Consider the following 21522-nt stretch of genomic DNA (forward strand, 5'->3'; position numbering starts at 1 on the left):
CGATCACGACTTCGAACGCTCAGTGGCTCAGTGGTTGACGGCTGTGTTAATTGACTGGACGTGGTTGGACGTGGTTGTCGCGTTCGAAAGTGCATGGTCCGACGGGATAACCTCGCTTTCGCTCGTCCGCATCCGCACGCGAAGAAACGCACGCAATGACGGAGGTAGTGGTGGCGATCGACGAGGAGCAGTTACTCTCCCGGATCTCCAATCTGATCGCCCGCGCCGCGGACGACGCGATCTCGCGCGACGATCGGATCTTTCGTTTCGGAGTATCAGGTGAGATCCCACGAATTTTTAATACAATTCCGTGTTTATTTATGTTCGCGCGCCAGCCGCTGCCCTTGCGGCTCCGTCAAGTTTTACGCTCGCTCTGTAATTTTCACGTTTCACACGTTCCACAGTTATGATAAGGCAAGTCGAACTTCCACGTTGTAATCACGCGAGAATGACTCTTCGGTTTTTTTTTTCAGTTTCGCTTAAAGTCACGTATTCCTCCGGATTGTTGCGCGCGAAAACGAGCCACGAACTCGCTGAATTTGTGAATAAATGAGACAGGACATTTTTCCATAAATTTCCATAGATTTTCGCCTGCCTTCGGGAACATTGCACTTCGGCGAGTTTGTATCATGATTTTTTTATCTGCCCTTCTCTTCCCTTTTTTTCATCTACACTTTCTGCACTCGATATTTCGTCAGCATTTAATCAAAATTATTGGTTATTTTTCAGCTGAAATTTCATCCATATACATGAATAATAAAAGTTCTCTATTTAATAATTCTACTTAATAATGTGAGTCATTAACGATCGATAAACCGGTGAAGTGTATCACAATATTTATTAACTTAAACAAATTTTTAACTATGTAAAAATGTAGAAATATATTTTACATTTATATTTGCATAATTGCAAAATTTAATATAAATAGGAATTGAGAGAATTATTATAAAAGTTGTTTAAAAGTTATCGAGAAATTTTTTGGGGATAGGAACCGTTCCTTGAAGAGTATTATTTTTTCGAGACTTATAATTTCGCGTGCAACGAATTTATATATTCCAGAAATTTTGAAGAAAGTCTAGAAAAGTGTAGTTGAACAAAAAAAAATGTGGATCGTATGATCGATTGACTCATGATTCGGTTATCTGTTTATATGTCGCGCTTCTACGCATCAACGCATCTTTGGTTGGTTATCGTGCGGAAATATATTATGATACGAAACAAGGTTAATTTCTGGCGGTCTGAAAAAAATATACATATGGGATGTCTATTATTATTTTAATTAATTAATCATTAATATCCGAATAGTCTAAGAAGATTAGACGAATGATTTATAAAATTATCATTTTAATTAGTAGAAATTTATACTATTTCGATAAATTCGCCTAAAAAGGGACTTGAGAAAATTATTATTAATTAGTTATTAATTTGCATAGGCGGTTCGGTGGTACAACTGCTGGCCAAGTCTCTGCCGTACATTGCAACCGACTGGAGCAAGTGGCGCTTCTTTTTCTGCGATGAACGAGTGGTGCCCCTCGAGGATTCCGAGTCAAATTTTGGCCTCTACAAAAGTTGTTTTATCGGAAAAGTGCCCGTCACTGAGGAGCAATTCATGAAGGTTGATCCAGAACTCAATGGTACTTGATCCGTAATCTGTTTCTATTTTTAAGAGTATATAATAATAATCCATATAATCTTTCTTAACTTATCATATATTTATTTATCTCTATTAACTTGCTTATTATAATTTATTATTGTTTATATATGTATATGTACACTTATAATTATCATTTTATAATTTTTTATTTATATCTTAATTATCTGTTACATTGTTATATGGTTTTATAATGTTATTTTTATAATTTAACATTATTTGTATTGTTTATTTGTCATTTATTTATTTATTTATATATATTTGTAGCCGAGAACGCGGCGAAGGATTACATTAAAAAAATGGCCTTCTTCTTCCCGCCGGACAGATTACCGAGATTCGATTGCCTGCTGTTGGGGGTGGGTCAGGACGGGCATACGTGCTCGCTCTTCCCGGGTCATCGGGCCCTCGACGACGAGAACATGTGGGTCACATGGGAACTGAATGCGCCGAAACCACCACCCAGTAGAATCAGCCTCACTATGCCAGTCATTAATAACGCTCGCATGTGTGTGTTTATTGCCACCGGCGCTAGCAAGGCCGAGATCGTCAAAGTAATTACCAAGTTTTTCCTGTAAATTAATTTATTTCAATTCTGCAATCTAATACTCAGAAAATTAAAATAAATAGTTAATATTTTTAATTAAATAATTAAACAACTTTTCGCTTTACTTAATACTTAAAATTTTCAAACGCAATTTCTCTAAAGGTATCTAATTAAATTCAGAAAGATGAGATAATGAAGAGAATCGAAAGATAAATCAACTATAATACATTATTTAAGAACTTTTTTAACCATTTTTCGATCAGCCAATTATCCACCAACTAGGATTTCTTATCTTGCGTTACTCTTGATCTACTTGACTGAACTACATTTGCTGCTTGACTCCTATAATTAAAACATATGTATTGAAACAGGCATGTAATAAATTTGATTAATATTAGAAAATTGCACAGAAAATATCCGTGAGGAATGAAAGAAAAATAAACAAAATGTAAAGATTTGGTTGTATTTAAATTACTACTGTTATTTTTTCACAGAGGATCTTGAGAGATAAGGAAGATTTACCAGCTACCAGAGTGGAACCAGTTGATGGCACTCTCTTTTGGCTGCTCGATCAAGAAGCGGGCAGACTACTCAACTCAGACTGAAATGCGAGGTGGGATAAAATAAAACCCCTACTACATTACATCGATTTTATGACATTCCATATCATATACTATGATTGTCTTGTAACTCTTTTTCTTTAAAATTTTTTTCAGCTCTATATTTTAATGTTTCTTTTTTTTCATTATAATTTACTATTAAAGTCGATAGAGTATTTGAATAAGCGTTATATGCTCGTACCAAAGTGCGAAAATGACTCGTGAGAAAATTGAAAATTCAATTTTCGACTAATATTGCTCAACAATGTCATTTATATAAAAAATGTGCAAACTTTGTTATTGTAAATCAATCTGCATATGTAAAAAGATAATATTTAATAAGAAAGTAATAAAAATTTTGCATAAAAAAATAGAAACATGTAAACTAACTTTTTAAAAATACATTGCGATATATCATTTCATAATAATTCTTTTAAACTTTTAAAAGGAAAAGAACAGATCATACTTGAAAGATTCGACTTTAACACAAACTCAGGAAGGACTCTTAAATCAGGTCGGAAGGGATAAAATTCTGATCTACAACTGAGAATTCTCAGAGAATTCTTGTCGAAGCTATTTTCTCTCATTCTCTTCTCCTGTTTTCTCTTGGAGAAACTTACTTAAACCAATCTTTTTTTCTTTATTTCTAGTACATACACGAGTCCTTTCTTTCAAGCAAAAAGTACTAAAAAAATCGTTATTTTGATTTTTATATTTTTTATCTTTGTTATCATAAAATTCATTAAGTTTATAAGAATGTTGAGTATCAACTTAACGAAAGTGTTTTCTTCCGCAGATATATGCAGAAGAAAGATTATACAAACAGTCCGTAATATCTTTTGTGATATATGATAAAACTAAAAAAAAAATGTTCTAAATAAAATACTGACAAATTCATGTTATATGTTGTTATTCGTGATGTACACAATATAATATATATCTCATTACTTTAGTTTAATGAATAATGACAATGTATAAAAGAAGAAATATTTTGATAATATAGATTCTAATATTAAATAATCATTAAAGTTATTGTTTTGCTTTTGGATTGTAAGCACAAATTATTTTTTAATATTTTAGCCTGTGATCTTATTTAATTTTCCACATATACGCGAGATCTGACAATAATTTATGAATTTGCGATACAGCAGTTATCTTATTACTGAACTGAAGTGCCTTTTTACGTAGTATTTGTAAGATACTATATCTGATTTTCAGCATTTTACCTATCTTCATAGCAAGTTAGTTGCGTTGGTTACTTTCACGAATTTTATTGTCAGGTCTCGTATCAGAATTTAAAGAATGATTTTGAAGGTAGATAATAATTAAAGATCGCTTATGTTATACACGATGTTCTTTATTGTTCTGATATATTCAGTTCTGGAACCTCGCATTTTATTGCAAATTTCTATTGTTTGAATAATCGATATAATAATAATAATAATTTGATGATTAAATAATAATAGTAACTATTTTACTCACTAATTCTTTTTAAAGACATCCGGTATAATAAAAACGTGCAAAAATGTGTATATGTATATATATATACTGTATTAATTTGCACAATCAATAATAAATAGTAATTAACACATATATTATATATATGCATATATATATAAAATGTGTGTTAATGTCACATATGTACACAGATATAAATTAACATTTACACTTTTGCTATTAAAAAAAATGTCAATCATGTCCAATCCAATAACTCATCCACGATAAATATTTCAATCATCTTTCAAAATAATAATAAAATCCACATTGATAATTTTCTTTAACGGAAGATTTAGCTTATTGGGAAAATTAACTTGCAGTAGAAATTTCAATTTTAAAGAAAATTAACATAGCCGAAATGTTTTTACATTATATCTTTAATTCTTCTTTTATGTCTCGGGTTTTCTATTAATTCGAGTTGGATAAGGTCAAATTAAAATGGCATTTAAATAAAATTTAAATTTTGCTTGTCCACAGTTTATTGTTAGCGTTATCGCATTGTCCTTAAAGGCAAAATCGTTGTATTTATCGTGCACGAGTCATCGCTATTCTCCGAATATTCGTCGATAAACAACATGTGTGTCTAACTGTACATGTTTTATAATACATGTAAATACATAATATACATAGTTTGTAAAGTTCGTAAAACTTATCTAGGGGAATGAATCGTAGTAACCGGAATATAATAATATATCGTAACGGCCGGTGAAATTGATTTTATTGTATATACGAAGTACTAACAAGGTTGAGATGAAAACCGAGTGCCGCATGATTTACAACAATATAGTAATTATTATCGCCAAATTATCGTGAAAAGCTTGATCCACTGAGTCACTACTTTCTTTTTTAACTTTTTAATAAAAGTCTAGGAAATAATATAATAACACATTGAAACATATTTCTTTATACATAGGAGAAAATAAGTATTAAATAGATCTAAAACTATAGTAACTATAATAACTAGTTCTGAACAAGAATTTCATACTGAATGCTATTATACATGTACGTCTATGTGTGTGTTTAAAATTCTTTTTCAGGATTTGTCAGAATATCTTATTTTTATTTTTCTCCTATTTACAAAAAATATATATTACAATTTAACAAAAGAATATAAGTAGCATAAAAGTATAAAATTAATTTTTTATATTATTACAAAAGAATTATATTATAAATTTTATAAAATATTACAAAATTTATGAAAGAACATAAAATAGAATGTTAATTCTATTTTTAGCTTATCAAGATTTTGTATTTTATATAAGGATAATATCATTAAAAAATAATGTATCATATAAGATATAATAAATATATCATACAAGATACGATAAATATTGAAAAAAAATATGTTTTTTAGTTGAGTTTTCATAATTTTTTTATTACAATTTCTTTCCATTATGTGAATCTATAATTAAAAAATATGAAACTACATCTTTAAATCCTAAAGAAGTCCACGAAAAATGTTTTCTGTAACAAAATTACACAAAAGTTGTTTATTTTGTACAAAATGCTACGTGTTTCAATGGATCAAGTTACTTTGCATAATTTGGTAGAGCGATAATCCTGTAATTTACAAGACGCCATGTTGATAAATCATGCGGAAAAGTTTACAGTCATATACATATCACAGTGTCAATGTATAACTCGATCCTCCATCCTTCCAATTAAAACGGAATCCTTTAGGTCGACATTAAATCACTTTTACATATAGTAACAAAACGTATTTTTGCTGGCACGCAAGTCAAAAGCTGAATCCATAACTTTTTATTTCTGAAATAATTTTAGTAAATAAATTGTTTTTTTAATTACTCAATAATCACATAAATATTATGTGATTATTATTTTATATTTTTAAATTATAATAAAAAATTAAAATTTTTAAATATTAGGGATAAATTATAGTTAGAAAGTAAATAATTATAATAGTGATTTATATAATATACAAATTTTCGACTGAACTGTTGATGCTGACTTGAACGTTTCCGCCAATAAAATACGTTTTTACACTAAAGAATAATTGAGAACTGGCCTTTCCTTTGATCGCTGTCCATTTAAAACTTCCTCGCGTATTCGTTTACAGAGATAGACTACACATAATACTTTTCTTACACGCAAGACATTCTTTGTACTGTATTGGCCAAAATAAAGTATCATTGCATTGTAACAACAATCTATACAACAGCAATTGCTAGAAAATCGATAATTATAATATTTTGATTCGCACTATTTTTAATTTATTAATATTGAAATATTAAAAATATATTAAAATCTTAATAAATTATAAAAAAATTGCGAGATAGAATGATCGATTAATCAAAGAAGTTTCTCACGTTAGCGATAACAATAAAAGTAATCACCGCCATTTTGTTTCTTCTTTATTCGTTTTTTCTTTTTGAGGAAAGACAAACGAACGCGCCTTATCGCCAAATGATCATTCGTCATGTCGATTATTTATAACGACGAGTGAAAAGAGAGAGAGAGAGAGAGAGAGGGGGGTAGAGAAAGAGAGGAAAAAGAGAGAGAGAATAAGTTAGTTAATTGAATTAATCAGTCACCTAGCATTCATGTTCATCACGTCATGTTGACGCCCAACGCCTGCCGGAAATGCTCATATACTACGTAACTAATAGATACGGCAGGTGCAACCTGTAAAAGAAATATATTTTTACATTTAGTAATAATCAAACTATACTACAAATTCATTAAAAACTAAAAAAAATTTTCAATTTATGACGATTTTAATATAAAATTAATATCAGTTAAGCTGTAATAAGTTAAATTTCTATAAATTCAATTGTAGAAATATAAAAATTTCTTAAAAATCAATGAAATTTTCTTATTAACGATCATATACCTTGAGAAAATTAGGCGTGAGGCCGCGATACAGACCGCGTACTCCCTCGCGGTTGAGAATGTCTTTGAAGACGCCAATCATGGTGTTAGGCGAGCGTTCGGGCGCAATCTCAGCCTGCAGTCGCGTCCGCACTAACGCTAGCGGATACGAGCATACTTGGCCGGCTGTGCTGGACGCGGTGCCACACAGCAATAGAATCCAAAATGGCGGTTGTTCCTTTTTGTCATGCGTACGTAAGTAACTATTCTTCAGCGTCTGCAAACATATCGTCCTTTTAAATGATCGTCGAGAGCAATCGCCGAGGAAAGTTGGAAATTTTAAATTGATTTGCATAAATTTAATTTCACATAAATATCATGTTATTGTAATAGTTTATAAAATAAAAAATAAAGCTTTTCTTTGGTATCGACTTACTTCGTAGACGGCTAAATCGATGCCGGCATAAGGAAGTATTCCTATCAAATTAGGTACATAGCCTCTGTAGAAGGATTTCAAACCACCTTGTATATATATTTTCTTGGCTGCGTCAACCATGCCATTAAATTCGCCCGTTTTTCGCAATGCAAGTCTTGTCTTCATTACCTGCAAGTATGTTATACACTTCTATTTATATCTCTAGTAGTTTATTCTATATAAAAATAATTTCTCATTATTATATATAACTCAATCTTTATTCATTTCTGTGTTCGCATTATATGTACATATCTGCACTAAAATAATATAACGATAAGAATCGAAGAACAAGAAATTCATATATCTCATGTCTAACATCATAAATGTCATCCGACGTAAGGAAGCATAAATCACAAGATAAACAGGAACATACCTCAAGGGGATAGATGGCCGACTGACTGATACCACCGGCCATGGAGCCAGCACAAAATCGCTGGTAGAGCCCAAGTTCGCGCCCCTCATCGTCCTTCTTGATCGCCCGCTTCACTTGTTCGTATGCCATAAACTTGAGCGCTGTCTCCGGGCCAATCTTGAGCACGTTAATGCCATTGCCGCGCCACAAGCTCCTAATGCCACCCTCACGCAACATGTACCTGAAGCAACTCATGATATTGCAGTGTCGTGTGCCGTGGACCTGCAAGGACGATCGGACGATTCTCTCGTCGTATTAAAGCAAACTAGACAAATTTACTCGCTCGCTCGACATGCCATCATAAGCGAATCGTTTCATACAATGCATAATAATAAAGATTTTCGAACAAAATTTTATTATTTTATCTATATACATAGATTACATAATAAAATATATAACAAAGATAAAATATATACATGTAACCTCTTTCTATTATTTAATAATATATAGATTATATGTATATGCAGACTGTATTTATAAATTATATATAATCCATAAAGAATGCTTAATATATATTGTATACATATATATTAGTAAATTTGATAATAAATTCAGAGATTTGTGAATAAAAGAAAATTGAAAAAAAGTCGTGCAAATGCTTACTTGTAGATAGACCTTGATACGGTCCAAGGGCGCGGTGCAAGTACGTGATACCGCACCTGCTATCCCCCCGGATAATAAATGTCGCCACCACATTCCAGATACCATCTCACCCTTCGTGAACTCTTCGGGGACGCCGATGTCCTCCCCGATATCCATATACTGTAAATAAAAAAAAGAAATTATTATCAAACTGTTAATTGAATCATTCGTTACATTCTGTTTCATATTTTGTGAAAAAAAATTAATTCTATTATAATAAATATTAATAAGAAGCAGGCCGTTCCCCCAGAATATCAGCTCTCAATAATAAAACGTTGATTATAATTAATATTTTATTAATATAATAATATGAATGTATATTTAATCCAAAATCTATTTAATTTAATGTTTCTAATAATATACACGAAAATAATTTAAGATAACTATTTATAACATAGCTATTTATAAATTTATTGTTAAAAATATTTGTACCATTTTTATTCCGTATCCTATTTATTTTTCTTTTGTAGGAATTCTCATTGACTTTGTACTTTTACAAACATTTTCGCTTATCTATTCTCGTACGAGCGATTATGTCTGCGTTCCAATGTTTACTGCCAAGGCGGAAAATCCAGTGCATGTAATGTATGTTATACATTTTCAATACTAGTAGTGAATATCGAAACGCAGCCTTTGACTGACCCTTAATATAAACATCGATAAACTAGGTGATAAGATTATTGTGCCGACTTTTCTACACGCATATATGTATCATTTGGATCGCTTATCGATCACAGATATGAAGTATTGTACTGTTGCATTTCGACGAAGGTAATCGGATCCATACAATAGCACTATTATGTTACAAATATTCTGTTACAAAACGCGTGTTGTAATTCAAAGCCTGGTATATCGAACTCGTGAATCGATGTTCGTAAAAAGAATCTTCTTTCTAGTTATCGACAAAATATGCTTTTATTTTTACATAAGTTTCAATACATATATTTTTAATACGTTATTATATAAACTGTATTTATACAACAAAATAAATTATTTTTATGCAAAGATTTAATAATGCTATTTAAACATTTTATAAGCGAAATTATTATCTGACAAAAGATCATTGCTCATTACATATATTTAAATCTCTTTTTTTATCACAATTTTAAATTTAAAAATTTACTACATAAAAACATGAAAATCGAGATTTCTACAGCATCCACAATGTGTACTTTTGAACTTTACATCATAAACGTTACGTCACATATATTTTCGAAAATATAACTTGGATTCTATCAGTCTAACTTGTCCTCAAAATTTTCTACTTAATCGTTGTAATACACACGCTACTAATAGACAAAGTATTTTAACGTAAGTTAAGTTAAAATAGATACAGAACATACAGATGAAGCGTACTTAACACGCGTAGTTTTTACAAGTCATTATCATATAGAACTGCTCGCGATATAGAGTCCAATTTAAGCTGTTAGATTCGAAGTTTATTTGTTTGTTTGGTCTACCTCTTTTAGCTAATCTCGCAGTCATAACCAGTGACGTAACAATTGTGCGAAATCACGATCGGGCTAGCTATTCGCAAGACGATGGAACATTATTGCAATATACTCGGTGCAATAATACGTGGAATTGTAAAAGAAATAGAATGTTCCAAGCAAAATGACTCGCAAATCGTCGAACGATAAAGTCAACTGCGAACTAAAAAGGTTTTCCCACCATCCTCTTAGCTCGACTGGGCGACGAGCCAGACAAACGTACAGACAGGTATAATATCCTAGGCCTGTTCCTTCTGAAGCTACATTTTCTGCACTCAAAATAAAACGTGATATGTCGGAAGCTGAAGGGCATAGTCAAATATATCCCATACATTGAGTGTACTTTGAACCGCCAATTCTTTAGTCAATTTGGAGTCGTGTCTCTAGCGAAAACAAAGTCTTTTTACTATCGTTATGTCATTGCAATAACCGATGGTGACTAAAAATTAGTTAATATAAAATAAAAATGAATGGGAAGTAATTTATCGATATCTACAGACATCAATCAAGTAAAAATAGATAATGGATGTATCAGGTCATATTCAACAGCATGCATACGAGTTTTCAACTTTGATATTCTCGTGCACATATATATAAATAAAATATATATGTGTGTAAGAGCTCAAAAGACGAATTCTTGAGATGCATTCCAGAATCACTTTCGCTCTTTAACGCCGACCTTGTCTCGCACACCTGACACTTTCTTTTTCCATTCGAAACGGAATACCTCGGTAAACTCGGAAGCCGATTGGTCGATCGGCAAGGGCCCGTCGCTCTACTCACCCGTTGCAATAACTCATGGTAGCGCTGCAGAAATTCCTCACGTCCTTGACACGTGGACAGGGTGCTATCATACTGGAGAAATCCCCGTTTCTTCAGGACGTACATGCTACAGTCGATCAGCTGTAATCGCGAGTCATGTGGTCGCGACACGCACACGCTCACCGTATGAAGTCGATCACTCGCTTTCAAGTGCCTGCCGCTTTCGAGATGTTTCTCTCCCTTCTAATACGTTCTACTCTTCTCCCCGTTGTTCTCTCTATGCCCCCCTCTGTCGAAATACTTTTCTTCCTTTCAATTCGTCCTTCTATTCTTCTCGTCTTTTCCTCTTCTATTTGCTTCCAATATTCTATTTCCGCTTTTCTATTACTTTTCTCTTCTTTTACTCCTCACTTTATCATTCAGTTTATCTTCTATCTCCGCGTTCCACGCCGTTTTCTCTTGTATAATTCAATTTCCTTTCTTCTTTTATCGCAGTTCAACTATATTCGCCGATGTATTATATGTTTGAGTTACAAAAGTAATCGCAAAAATCACGCTTCCTTCGAAATCGGCCACGCTTGCACACTCGATTTCGCACTATGAGATCTGCACTTTCGCGACTTTCAAACTTTCTATCAAGCGAGGATGTTTCATGCTGATTGGGGTTGCGCAAATTCTCTAGAATTCCCCTCCTCGTTCTTCTCGGTATCTTTAGATCGCGGGTCCGACCTGTGGGTATCGCTCGGACTGATCGGGCGGTCTAAAAATCGCCGGCGGTCGATCGAGTAACTGAACGATCTTGGACGGACGATCCGAAGACGAGTTGACACTGACCCACGTGGCCGAGGAAAGCTGTACGTTCCGCTCAGGTAAGACGGTCTTAAACGGTAAAAGAGGAGAAGGGGAAAAACGAGCCACGAACCGACGATTCGACCGCTCGGAGTCCGGGTGCGAGACTGAAGAGATAAACGAGGAAAAACCCTGAGATACGGGGAGATATCGTCCCCTCCAAAACGGGGAACGCCTCCGTCTGCTGTAGTCTGCCCTCTCCCTCTTTTCCTCTCGTCATTGCTCATTCCTTCGACGTCAGAGACACGCGCGTCATCGAGGCAAATACCCGTGTGATGACGATGATCAAAGTCGGCGGCCCGTTGCGTGTACGTACATAGTGCAAAGTTTACGCACGAGTTTCAATTGCGCTTACTACACTTTAATTTTTCATATATATTATAATACTAATTATATAGTTGCCGTGTACTGACGTTGGTTAAACACCTATGTTACGTTATGTTACATAAATATTATGATAGTATATTCTTATTGATATTTGCTCTGTTGTTCCTATATTAATAATAATTATTTAATTTTACTTTTTTCTATTATTATTTAATTATTATTAATATATTATACATTGTTGGGAACCACGAAGTTGGGAAGAAGTTCCTCAAAGTTGGGAACCACTGATATGGCATAAGAAACAGCTGATGAAATATTACGCAGAATTGCGTCAGATAAACTTATTGAAAATTCGACTTTAATAATTTAACATTTAACCAAATATTTACCGGAGTGTTTCGTAAATTATCAGTGTCCATCGAAGTTGAAAATCTCGTATGTATACACGTATATGTACGTACAGCACAAAATGAGATGGTATGAAAATGGTCCGCAACATGGTTTTATATGCATGTATATATGTAGCGTATATTAGTTACTCGTTATAAATGATAATAAGATTACGGCCCAGATGTTCGGGTATTGTTCGCATATTTCCGTAATTTAAATAATAAAATGGATAATATAGGTGACACAACACTTGAATAACATACATGCATCTTGATATTAACTAATGTTACGTATCTTTTCTGAATATAAAAATTAAATTGTATAAAGTACTCACCGTGGTGTGATGCCAGTACTCGATAATATCGAGCAAGGTAGAACTCGGTGCATAGAGGAGAAAATCCCGCCATTCGTTGAAACTGATGTTGAGACTTCCATCTTGGTCCATGCTACGCAAAGTTTATTGTATTATGTAGTATATCATCGAAGAATCGTAGGATTAAAATTATCTTATAACAGCATTTCATATACACGCATTGGGATGCGTGTGAGTGATAAATTTAAAAATATTATTTAATAACGAGTTCTCAACATTTATTTAAATGTTTTAAAATCTTTTTGTAATAAACAATAGTTTTCTTAAGAACTTTGTTTTTAATGCTATGCTTAATGATATGTACATTAAAATAAATTTTAAATAACTTGAAAAACTTAATAATTTATTATAATTAATAAAATATTACCGTTGCAATAACTCTGTTGCATCCTGTCGCGCAATTTCTATTCCTAGCTCCTTGAACGCTCTTATCAATTCTTCTAAATCTATCTTTCCTGTAAATGCGAGAAATGTATAAGAAATGTTTACAGCCTCTCATAAATTTTCCTATATATTAAACAAATAAATATATGAAGTAGATTATTAGCCGGTCTTTATTTAAAAAAATATATATGTTTTACATTATAATCTAAATTTTTTATTTAGAAAAGTTTCTCAATGTTGAATCTGTAAATTTTTTAGAATTGATTACCTATTATTTATTAAATGTATGCTTACCATCTTTATTTTTATCAAGATGAGAAAACTGCAATCGTAGATTTTTCTCATGTTCGCGAACGTAGTGTATGAATTCAGCCAAACTGATATCGCCACTTTTTGTGCGATCTGAATGGGCAAGAAATTTCTATAAAATCAAAGGAATAATTCTTTAGATACATGAAATCATTTTAATTTTACATAGAAAATGTAACTGATAGAAAAAATGCAAAAATGTATATATTAATTATTATAAATATCCCAGAGAATATTATGACATCTTGTGTGGGAAGTCTCTCGTCTGAGAAATGTTTACAAATGTATATAATTATTGTTAACAGACAAAGATTTATATATGTATGTATTTAAGTATGTACATGTGTATGTGTGATTAATAATGTATATTTTGTAACTTTCAAAAATATAATGCGATAAAAATCGATAATGTATCAGAAAAACAAAATAAACAAAGAGGTTTATATACAATTTAAAGAATTTGCCAAAATTCCAATAATTCTCCAAAATTCCAAGAATCACAATTTCAAGATTTTATGGCAAATGGTAAATATAAAAAACCTCGAAAATCGACAAAGTATCAGGAGAATATAATTAGCAAAGAAATAGGACACTATCTATAATTTCAAGAATTTAAGATTTCAAATTGCAAAAAAAATCAAAAGTTTCAAAAACTTGACAAAAACCAACAAAAAAAAAATAATCGGATTTAAGCATGATGTGACTAATCCTAAAAATGTTTAGCCCGAAAGATAACGATGGCTATCGTACATACATAAATATCAGTAAACAGATTTTCTTTACAGAACTCTTTAAATAGTTCGTTTTAAGTGCACTTTCTACACTTTGACAGTAATGCTTTTCTCTCATTTCTCGTGTACGTTTCTCTTGTTTTATAAATGCAAGAAAACGCTAGACCAGAGCTAGAGACATATTTTTAGCTGTATTTTATATCAACCTTGTATCTCTTGTTCCTTCAATACTAATCCAATAAGTTCAAGTCTATCCATTTCATCTGTACTTAAATTCTTCTCTCTTTCTTCCTTTGGCACACGCATATATCCCATACTAGAGCCTGAGGGTGCTAAGTGTAGACGTGTGACAGCACCGCTTGAAAGAGTCTAGCCAGGATGACCAGGATCTCACTTGCTCGATAAAATACAAGTCTAAACGATGAATAGATGTGTAATAAATTAATAAATACCTGAGCGTATTGAGCGTACTGAGTGTGTACGCCGACCTCGCGCAGCGCCTGGGACAGGTCGTGCACGTCGATGCGACCGTTGCCGTCGAGGTCGAGGCGCTGGAAGAGCCCCTCCAGCCGCTCTTCATCCTGGGCCGGTAGCTCGTGCAGGTAGTGCGCCGGCGGCGGCTTCGCGACCGCGCGCGCCGCCGGCCGCGGCGACGGCGACGGCGACGGCGACGGCGACGCGCTTATACGCGCACCGCCGCCGTTCCCCGGCATATGTACGCCGTTACCCTACGCTACGCGACGTGAGCCGAGGGCCAGATAAGACGGGACACCGTCGCGATAGCGAAGCTCAACCGCTCAACGAAGCCGTGCCGCGGTAAAGCGTGCAGCGTGTTTATATATGTACGTGCATGTACGCACACGCACCGAGCGTAGTATGCATCACGCACCGCGACGCACGCATCGCCGCAGTCACCGCACTGCTGCTAGTGCTGCTGCCTGCTGGAAATAGTGGGAACTCCGGAAAGGTGCGCACTGCGCAGCGAATCGGAGTGCCGCGTGCCGCCACACTCTACGGCGAGAAATAACTAGGATTCTAACCTGTGCGAGATACGAGGAATCTTTTCTGGAAAATAAAAGAATACTGATGCATTGTGCTAAATTTTTACGTTCAAAACCACGGCAATACATATAATAATGTATTCCAATATATTTTCCTTATTTATGTGTTTCAGATTGAATGAAATACGTCAAATACAATAGCGCGCTTTATTTGAAAGACCGCCTCCCTGGAAACGGGATCTTTTGTATCTTCTAGTTATATTCTTAAATTTGTTTTAATAATATTTTAATAATAATAAATTGTGTATTTGCTATTGAAATAAAAAGATCTTTTCTCTAATTAAATATTCTTCAATCAATTTAATTGGATCGAAATTTTCTATTAATTACATACGAATAATAACAAAATCGACTTGGCACACAAAAAATATACCTAGATAAGACGGAGGGATATGTGCTTCAACGCGTCAAGTTGCACGCATGTCACGGCGTATTGGAGACGCGGCTTTCCCGACTAGGTATCCTATCGTTTGTGACTATAATTTGACAAATTGAAATACGGTATTACATCTAAATATTTGCATGTTCATGATAGTTGGTTAAAAAAAACTCGTCATACTTTTATATGAATTATTTATTACTTAATTTTTTGATCTTTCGCATATGTATATTGAACAGATATCGTAATTCTCTAAAAAGTGATGCATCTAGAAGCGACGCATTATTGTATATCATACGTGATAATTTCACGTGTAGGTCCTTTATAAAACTCTTAACAACAGAATAATCAACTGCAGCTTTTTCCTCATCTTTTTTATACTGTATCAGCGACAATATAGCGATAACAATCCTCGTTAAGAATTACAAAAGGATTGCAGATAGAAACTTTTCAGTTTTTATTAAATGTTGACGAACGGATTTCGGGATTTCTGTGAAAGTAGAAATTCATTGGTTCCTACAATAAATTCCTCATCACGTATCTATTATTTCCGGAAAAACGAGAGACTGATTGGCTGTGGCCTCGCTCGTGGTGCCTCGGTGACGTCATCTCGTGGCTCGTGCACGATTCGAGGTAACTCGTCTCGCACACACATCTCGCATCTCGCATCCCCACTGGACTCCGCACTCAGCACTGTCCGACTGTTCAGCTGACGAGTGATCACGAGTGATCGTCGTCGTCGTCGCCGTCATAGTTTATAGTCGTCGGAGCTGACCGGAGTCGGAGGCCGGAGCAGGGCCGAATTCGCGCGTACATACCCTATAACGGTATCGCGAGAAAAGAGGGCGGCCTTCACGGGCGCGACATAACAAAAGGCAAAGGACGAGACCAGACAAACAACGGGCTCTCGGCCTCTCGCTCGCGCTTTCTCTCTCTCTCTCTCTCTCTCTCTCTCTCTCTCCTTCTCGCTCTCGAACCTTCTCCCTCTCCGTCGGTCTGCCTTCTGCCTCGGTCTATCTACCTCCTCCCTCCTCCCTGCCTCTCGTGATAGTCGTGGCTCTCGCTCTCGCAGTCTCATTCTCGCTCGCTCGCTCGCGAACGTCGCAAATCCGGGATCTCGACTGACTCGACTCTCGACGGTCTCGTAAGAAATATAAACCCTCGTCCGCGCGTGAGAGAAAGAGAGAGTATAGTGCGCGCTACGTAAAATCTGGTACGCGTACAGGCAGACGCGCGTGTGCGTGCCGTGATTTCTCCCGTTGGGCCTGTCCGCTGTCGCGCGCTGATAGAAGTTGATAGACAAGGTGCGGAAGAGGAATTAAGGAGGTCGTCGTCGCCACCGTCACCCTCGCCTTTGCCATCGTCATCGTCATTGTCGATCATCCGCGCAGCGCGCACCTACACCTATCGCGGAGGAAGAGCGCGATCAGCCATCATCGTTCGCTCAAGTTAACGAGGAGTCCATTCGTGAGGGATGTCCACCCCCGCGAGGAGGAGATTGATGAGGGACTTCAAGAGGTACTTAGTGCATGACTGTATTAACGTGCTCCATCCGTCCGTCCGTCCGTCCATCCGTTCGAGTTCGATCGCGCTCTCGGGGCTCGGGGCTCGGGGCTCGGGGCACGACGACGCCATTGCAAGCGCAGCGGCTCCTGGTGCGCCCGATTCGCCTCGCCTCGACTCCGCTTCGATCCGCGGAATTGAGGATTTCGCGCGTGGGAGATCACGCACCTTTTGCGCGAACGTCAACCGCGTTTATTATTAGAAATGCTGTTCAGTCGTCCCTCTCGCCGTCTCGCGTCTCGCGTTCGCCCGCTGCCCCGACCCCGACCGCCTCCCCTCCCTCCTATTCCGCTTTCTGGCCCAATAAAACAAACCGTTCTTCATCCTGTCGATGGTCCGCGCGATACCGCGGGCCCGATACGTTCGGTCGTTTCTAGAACAATCTGGCATATCATTATGATGATCTCACTTAACATCTCATTTATACTCGCCCGTTTTTTGTATAATGTATATGTATAATTGGACGGGGCGTTTTTTTTGGACACAATTTTCGCGTAAGACTCGTATAAGACTTGTACAAAGCTCGGCGAGACCGCGAATTCTAATAAATTTATTAGGAGCGAATCGTAATTTTGTCATCAGCGTCGCGCATGATTCGTCAGCAATGATTAGTTCTATGACAGTCAATGACACTGTATTTATAGATAGTGCGTTAATACGTATGTACTTGGAATATAAGTTTGATTTATGTAAAAAGACAACGATATCATCTTTAATATTCTTTTTTCTTTTATATGCAAGAAACAAAGTTTTATATGCCGTTTTACATGCAAGATAAGGCTCTAAAAATTGTTGTTTTTCCAAAGATTACAGGAGGATCCCCCAACTGGAGTGTCAGGTGCTCCGACAGACAATAATATTATGATATGGAATGCAGTTATATTTGGGTAAGACAGCGTGATTTTTTTATTTTACATTTGTTCTTTGATAACACTTGTATCTCAAGGAAACGCTATCTTTGGTCAGAAATATATGTCTGCGTAATATGTATTAGAAGACCTTAGGATACCTTCTATAAAATTTAGCCTATAAAGTGACCAGAGATAAAATTTCTATTTAAGTTTCCAAGAGATAAGATAAGATCAAGTACTTAAATATTGAGTGTACAAAAGTTCCTTATGGTAGGACATTTGTGTATGTTTCAGACCACACGATACTCCATTCGAGGACGGCACATTTAAACTTACAATAGAATTTACAGAAGAATACCCAAACAAACCACCTACAGTGAGATTTGTTAGTAAAATGTTCCATCCTAACGTGTACGCGGATGGTGGAATATGTCTGGACATACTTCAAAATCGTTGGAGCCCTACTTATGACGTCTCGGCCATCTTAACATCTATACAGGTACTATCTTTTCTTTGTTTTTGATCGCAAAATGTGTTTTGACGTTTCTTAATTTTCCTTCTGATATTTCAAACAACTGGGAACTGAATATTACAAATCGTGGAATTTAATGAGTTAGTATTTTATAAGACTACGTAATATGCACGACGAACAAGAATGCTTTTGATGTCTTTCTATTATGTGGAGATTTTTTTTCTCTCTTTATAGGTTGATACATGTCTCTTATCATATCATTATTAAAAAATATATTACATATTAATTATAAAAAAGAATATGCTATTTCAGTACCATGTGCTATGAGACACAAAGTTACAGCTTAGAATCATGGTATAATATAGTTTTATATATATGTATAATATTTACAACTAGTAAATGTTACATTCTAATATATATATGATTTTATTCGCAAGTGGAAGTCTCTTGCGGAAGCTAAAACTTTGCATGGCAATTAATAAATGTTTGATATAATAAAGTAAAATATAAGTATTTTAAAGATCACGAAGATCCTTTTGGATCTCACGTCGTTTTTCTTCTTTTTTTTGTTTTTAAGATCTGTGTCGTTCATTGTGTTGTCTTATTTTCTCTAAAAATATCATTTGTATATGTTCCTCATTGAAACATCGCTTCCAAAAGATCTCTGTTGCGATAAAAATGTCTGAAAGGATCGTTCGTTTTGTCTTAACAGCGGTTGCAATTCAGCGAAGTCTAATCACATGATTCTGATTCGAAATTAATTCAATTATTTGTGCGTAACACTTGCATACATCTGCGTCTATACATAACTACTTTTGATTCCCATCAATACGCATTTTTGATTTTTTTCCATCGATTAGAGGACGAAAGAAAGAGGAGGAAAAGAAAGGAAAAGCAGATTGTCCTTTCCCTCACGTTCATTTACGATTGCGGCCATGCACTTTGTCAAAAAGTAACGAAAATAACGGGGAAAAATCCATTTTCCGAAGTATAATGAAGTACGACTTATGTGATTGCAGTCGCTGTTAAGTGACCCGAACCCGAATTCACCTGCCAACTCAATGGCAGCGCAACTGTACAAAGAGAATCGACGCGAGTACGAGAAACGAGTGAAGGCTTGCGTGGAGCAGAGTTTTGTGGATTAGTCGCGGGCGTTAACGCGATACTGCTGTCGCGGCATCAGTCAGCCACCAACAGCCATCAGATACAAGGGAGAAGAACGTGCAGCCTTACCAAGGAGCTAACGTTAAAGAGAAAAACGAAATAAGAAGGAAAACAAACCTAGCATGTTTCTTCCTGAAAGCTCTATCGAACTACCACGACAATGTGCAACGTTAGACCGAATTTTTACGATGTTGAATAATAAATTATTATAAAATTGCGTATTTATTTATTTCGAATATCTAATGATACACGAAATTAGTTACTATATTAAATGTTAGAGTATAAAAAAATACTGGGCTTTTTTTGTTTTCTTCATTTCCTTTTTTCTTTTCTCTACGAAAGGAGTGTGTCCTGTCTTTTCGGCGGCGCAGAATTGTACTTGGATTGAATTCTAGTACTTCAGTACCATACACACAAAAATTCACTTATATATTATATGTATATATATATATATATATATATTGTTACGCGCGCACGGGCGCAACAATATAAATATATATATATACATAATAATGATAGATAATAATAATAAATACATAATTTCACTTTATTGTCTAATAATTGTAACCTGATATTCGCTTTCCACAACCTGGAGACCTTTCAGTTTCGTTTGTGTTTATGTAAACATTCGATTTTTCTGTCGAAAATTTAAGAGTATCTGAAGTAACATGCTGAGGGAATTTGTCAACTATTTGTGTTACAGTCGCTTTTGGACGAACCGAATCCTAATTCACCAGCCAACTCTTTAGCGGCGCAATTGTATCAAGAAAACAAACGGGAGTACGAGAAGCGTGTGGCCACTGTAGTTGAACAGTCTTGGCTGAATTTCCAAGAGAGTCACACGGAGGATCCCCGCTGACATTAAGTACGCCGCTTTAAACGACGCGTAAGAGATCTCCGTCGCAGCTTCTGTGTCTAATATAAAAGTTGTCCCCGTATTATATACGTAATGGTAATTCGGTCGACACGTTCCATTGGAGTTGTATATGTAATGTCCTTCGATATCTCGTGGCGAACATTCCGCGTGTGTTGATTCAGTCTGTAGAACACCGACGAGAGAAATTCGCACGGTTCTCACTCTGTTGAAAAAAAAATAAAAGAAAAAAATAAAAAGAAAAAAGTAGAAAACTGCGGAATGATGTGAAATTGCACTATAAACTTATGTGATCTTTTACTTATAAGTACAATATATATTATATCTTGCTCTTATAAAACTAGCTGTTAGGTACCCCTCGCGCAAAAGATAAAAATAATGCCCATATAATGTTTCGCCATACGCAAATACATTAATCAACGCAGGCAAATCGACTTACTATTTTACGAGTATAAACGAGCTTGAAGAAACTAACAGTTGTGGTAGAAGATATGAAAGTGTGTAAGTCGCTTCTGGAAAGTCTACTTTCACCATGTAATGGCGCAAAATATAAGAAAATAGTGTGATTATTTCTCGTTTTCGACTTGGTATTTACCATTAGAAAGTCACGCTTGTATTAGACTGTAAATGAATGTCGTACTGAATAATATCGAATTAATAAATTTTTCAAGAAATCACAACGTGTTTATAAATTCTTTACTGTTTTTCCGATATGAGCTAATATAAATGCTTATATTTAACACAAGAAATGCTGTATATTCGATATAATTTTTATAGAAATAACGAGATTTTTCAACAAAAAACTTGAGGCAAAATTATTATGTGACCATTAAAGTGCATTATATATATTTTGATGTTTCAATATTACATTTTCATGAGATGTGAAATGTTTAT

The 21522-nt window shown here is 35.1% G+C and overlaps 3 protein-coding genes across 9 annotated transcripts; 2 read left to right on the forward strand and 1 right to left on the reverse strand.

The window, feature by feature from the left end:
- The first annotated feature begins 16 nt into the window (after nt 1-16).
- On the forward strand, nt 17-3691 carry Pgls (6-phosphogluconolactonase). Of its 3 annotated transcripts, none has more exons than XM_071706839.1 (5): nt 17-279; nt 1434-1634; nt 1919-2202; nt 2690-2808; nt 2912-3691. In XM_071706839.1, exons 1-4 carry the CDS (start codon nt 156-158, stop codon nt 2798-2800), a joined length of 720 nt encoding a protein of 239 aa, XP_071562940.1. In that variant the 5' UTR covers nt 17-155; the 3' UTR covers nt 2801-2808; nt 2912-3691. The 3 variants fall into 3 exon arrangements, with proteins under 3 accessions (XP_071562940.1, XP_071562939.1, XP_071562938.1); XM_071706838.1 differs by having other exon boundaries at nt 3591-3691; XM_071706837.1 differs by having other exon boundaries at nt 2690-3691.
- Nucleotides 1782-15205, reverse strand: Scamc (Short Calcium-binding Mitochondrial Carrier). 4 transcript variants are annotated; one of them, XR_011718210.1, is made up of 11 exons: nt 14717-15205; nt 13519-13645; nt 13208-13295; nt 12802-12913; nt 8611-8769; nt 7969-8229; nt 7557-7724; nt 7143-7397; nt 6844-6934; nt 2445-2537; nt 1782-2220 (listed from the first exon to the last, which is right to left on the reverse strand). XR_011718210.1 is itself a non-coding variant. In XM_071706828.1 (10 exons), exons 1-9 carry the CDS (start codon nt 14975-14977, stop codon nt 6860-6862), a joined length of 1506 nt encoding a protein of 501 aa, XP_071562929.1. In that variant the 5' UTR covers nt 14978-15205; the 3' UTR covers nt 4131-6058; nt 6844-6859. The 4 variants fall into 4 exon arrangements, 3 of the variants coding, with proteins under 3 accessions (XP_071562929.1, XP_071562928.1, XP_071562930.1); XM_071706828.1 differs by lacking the exons at nt 1782-2220; nt 2445-2537 and adding an exon at nt 4131-6058; XM_071706827.1 differs by lacking the exons at nt 1782-2220; nt 2445-2537 and having other exon boundaries at nt 4131-6934; nt 14717-15203.
- A 1177-nt stretch (nt 15206-16382) lies between these two features.
- Ubc6 (ubiquitin conjugating enzyme 6) lies at nt 16383-21308 on the forward strand. 2 transcript variants are annotated; one of them, XM_071706842.1, is made up of 4 exons: nt 16383-17222; nt 18074-18154; nt 18413-18617; nt 20458-21308. In XM_071706842.1, the coding sequence occupies exons 1-4, from the start codon at nt 17179-17181 to the stop codon at nt 20611-20613; spliced, it is 486 nt and encodes a 161-aa protein (XP_071562943.1). In that variant the 5' UTR covers nt 16383-17178; the 3' UTR covers nt 20614-21308. The 2 variants fall into 2 exon arrangements, with proteins under 2 accessions (XP_071562943.1, XP_071562944.1); XM_071706843.1 differs by lacking the exon at nt 20458-21308 and adding an exon at nt 19610-19971 and having other exon boundaries at nt 16387-17222.
- Nucleotides 21309-21522: the final 214 nt, after the last annotated feature.

Source organism: Temnothorax nylanderi, unplaced genomic scaffold, assembly GCF_030848795.1.
Source record: "Temnothorax nylanderi isolate EJ_2023f unplaced genomic scaffold, tnyl_v1.0 TNYL_tig0054_pilon, whole genome shotgun sequence".
In the NCBI taxonomy this organism is placed as follows: domain Eukaryota; kingdom Metazoa; phylum Arthropoda; class Insecta; order Hymenoptera; family Formicidae; genus Temnothorax; species Temnothorax nylanderi.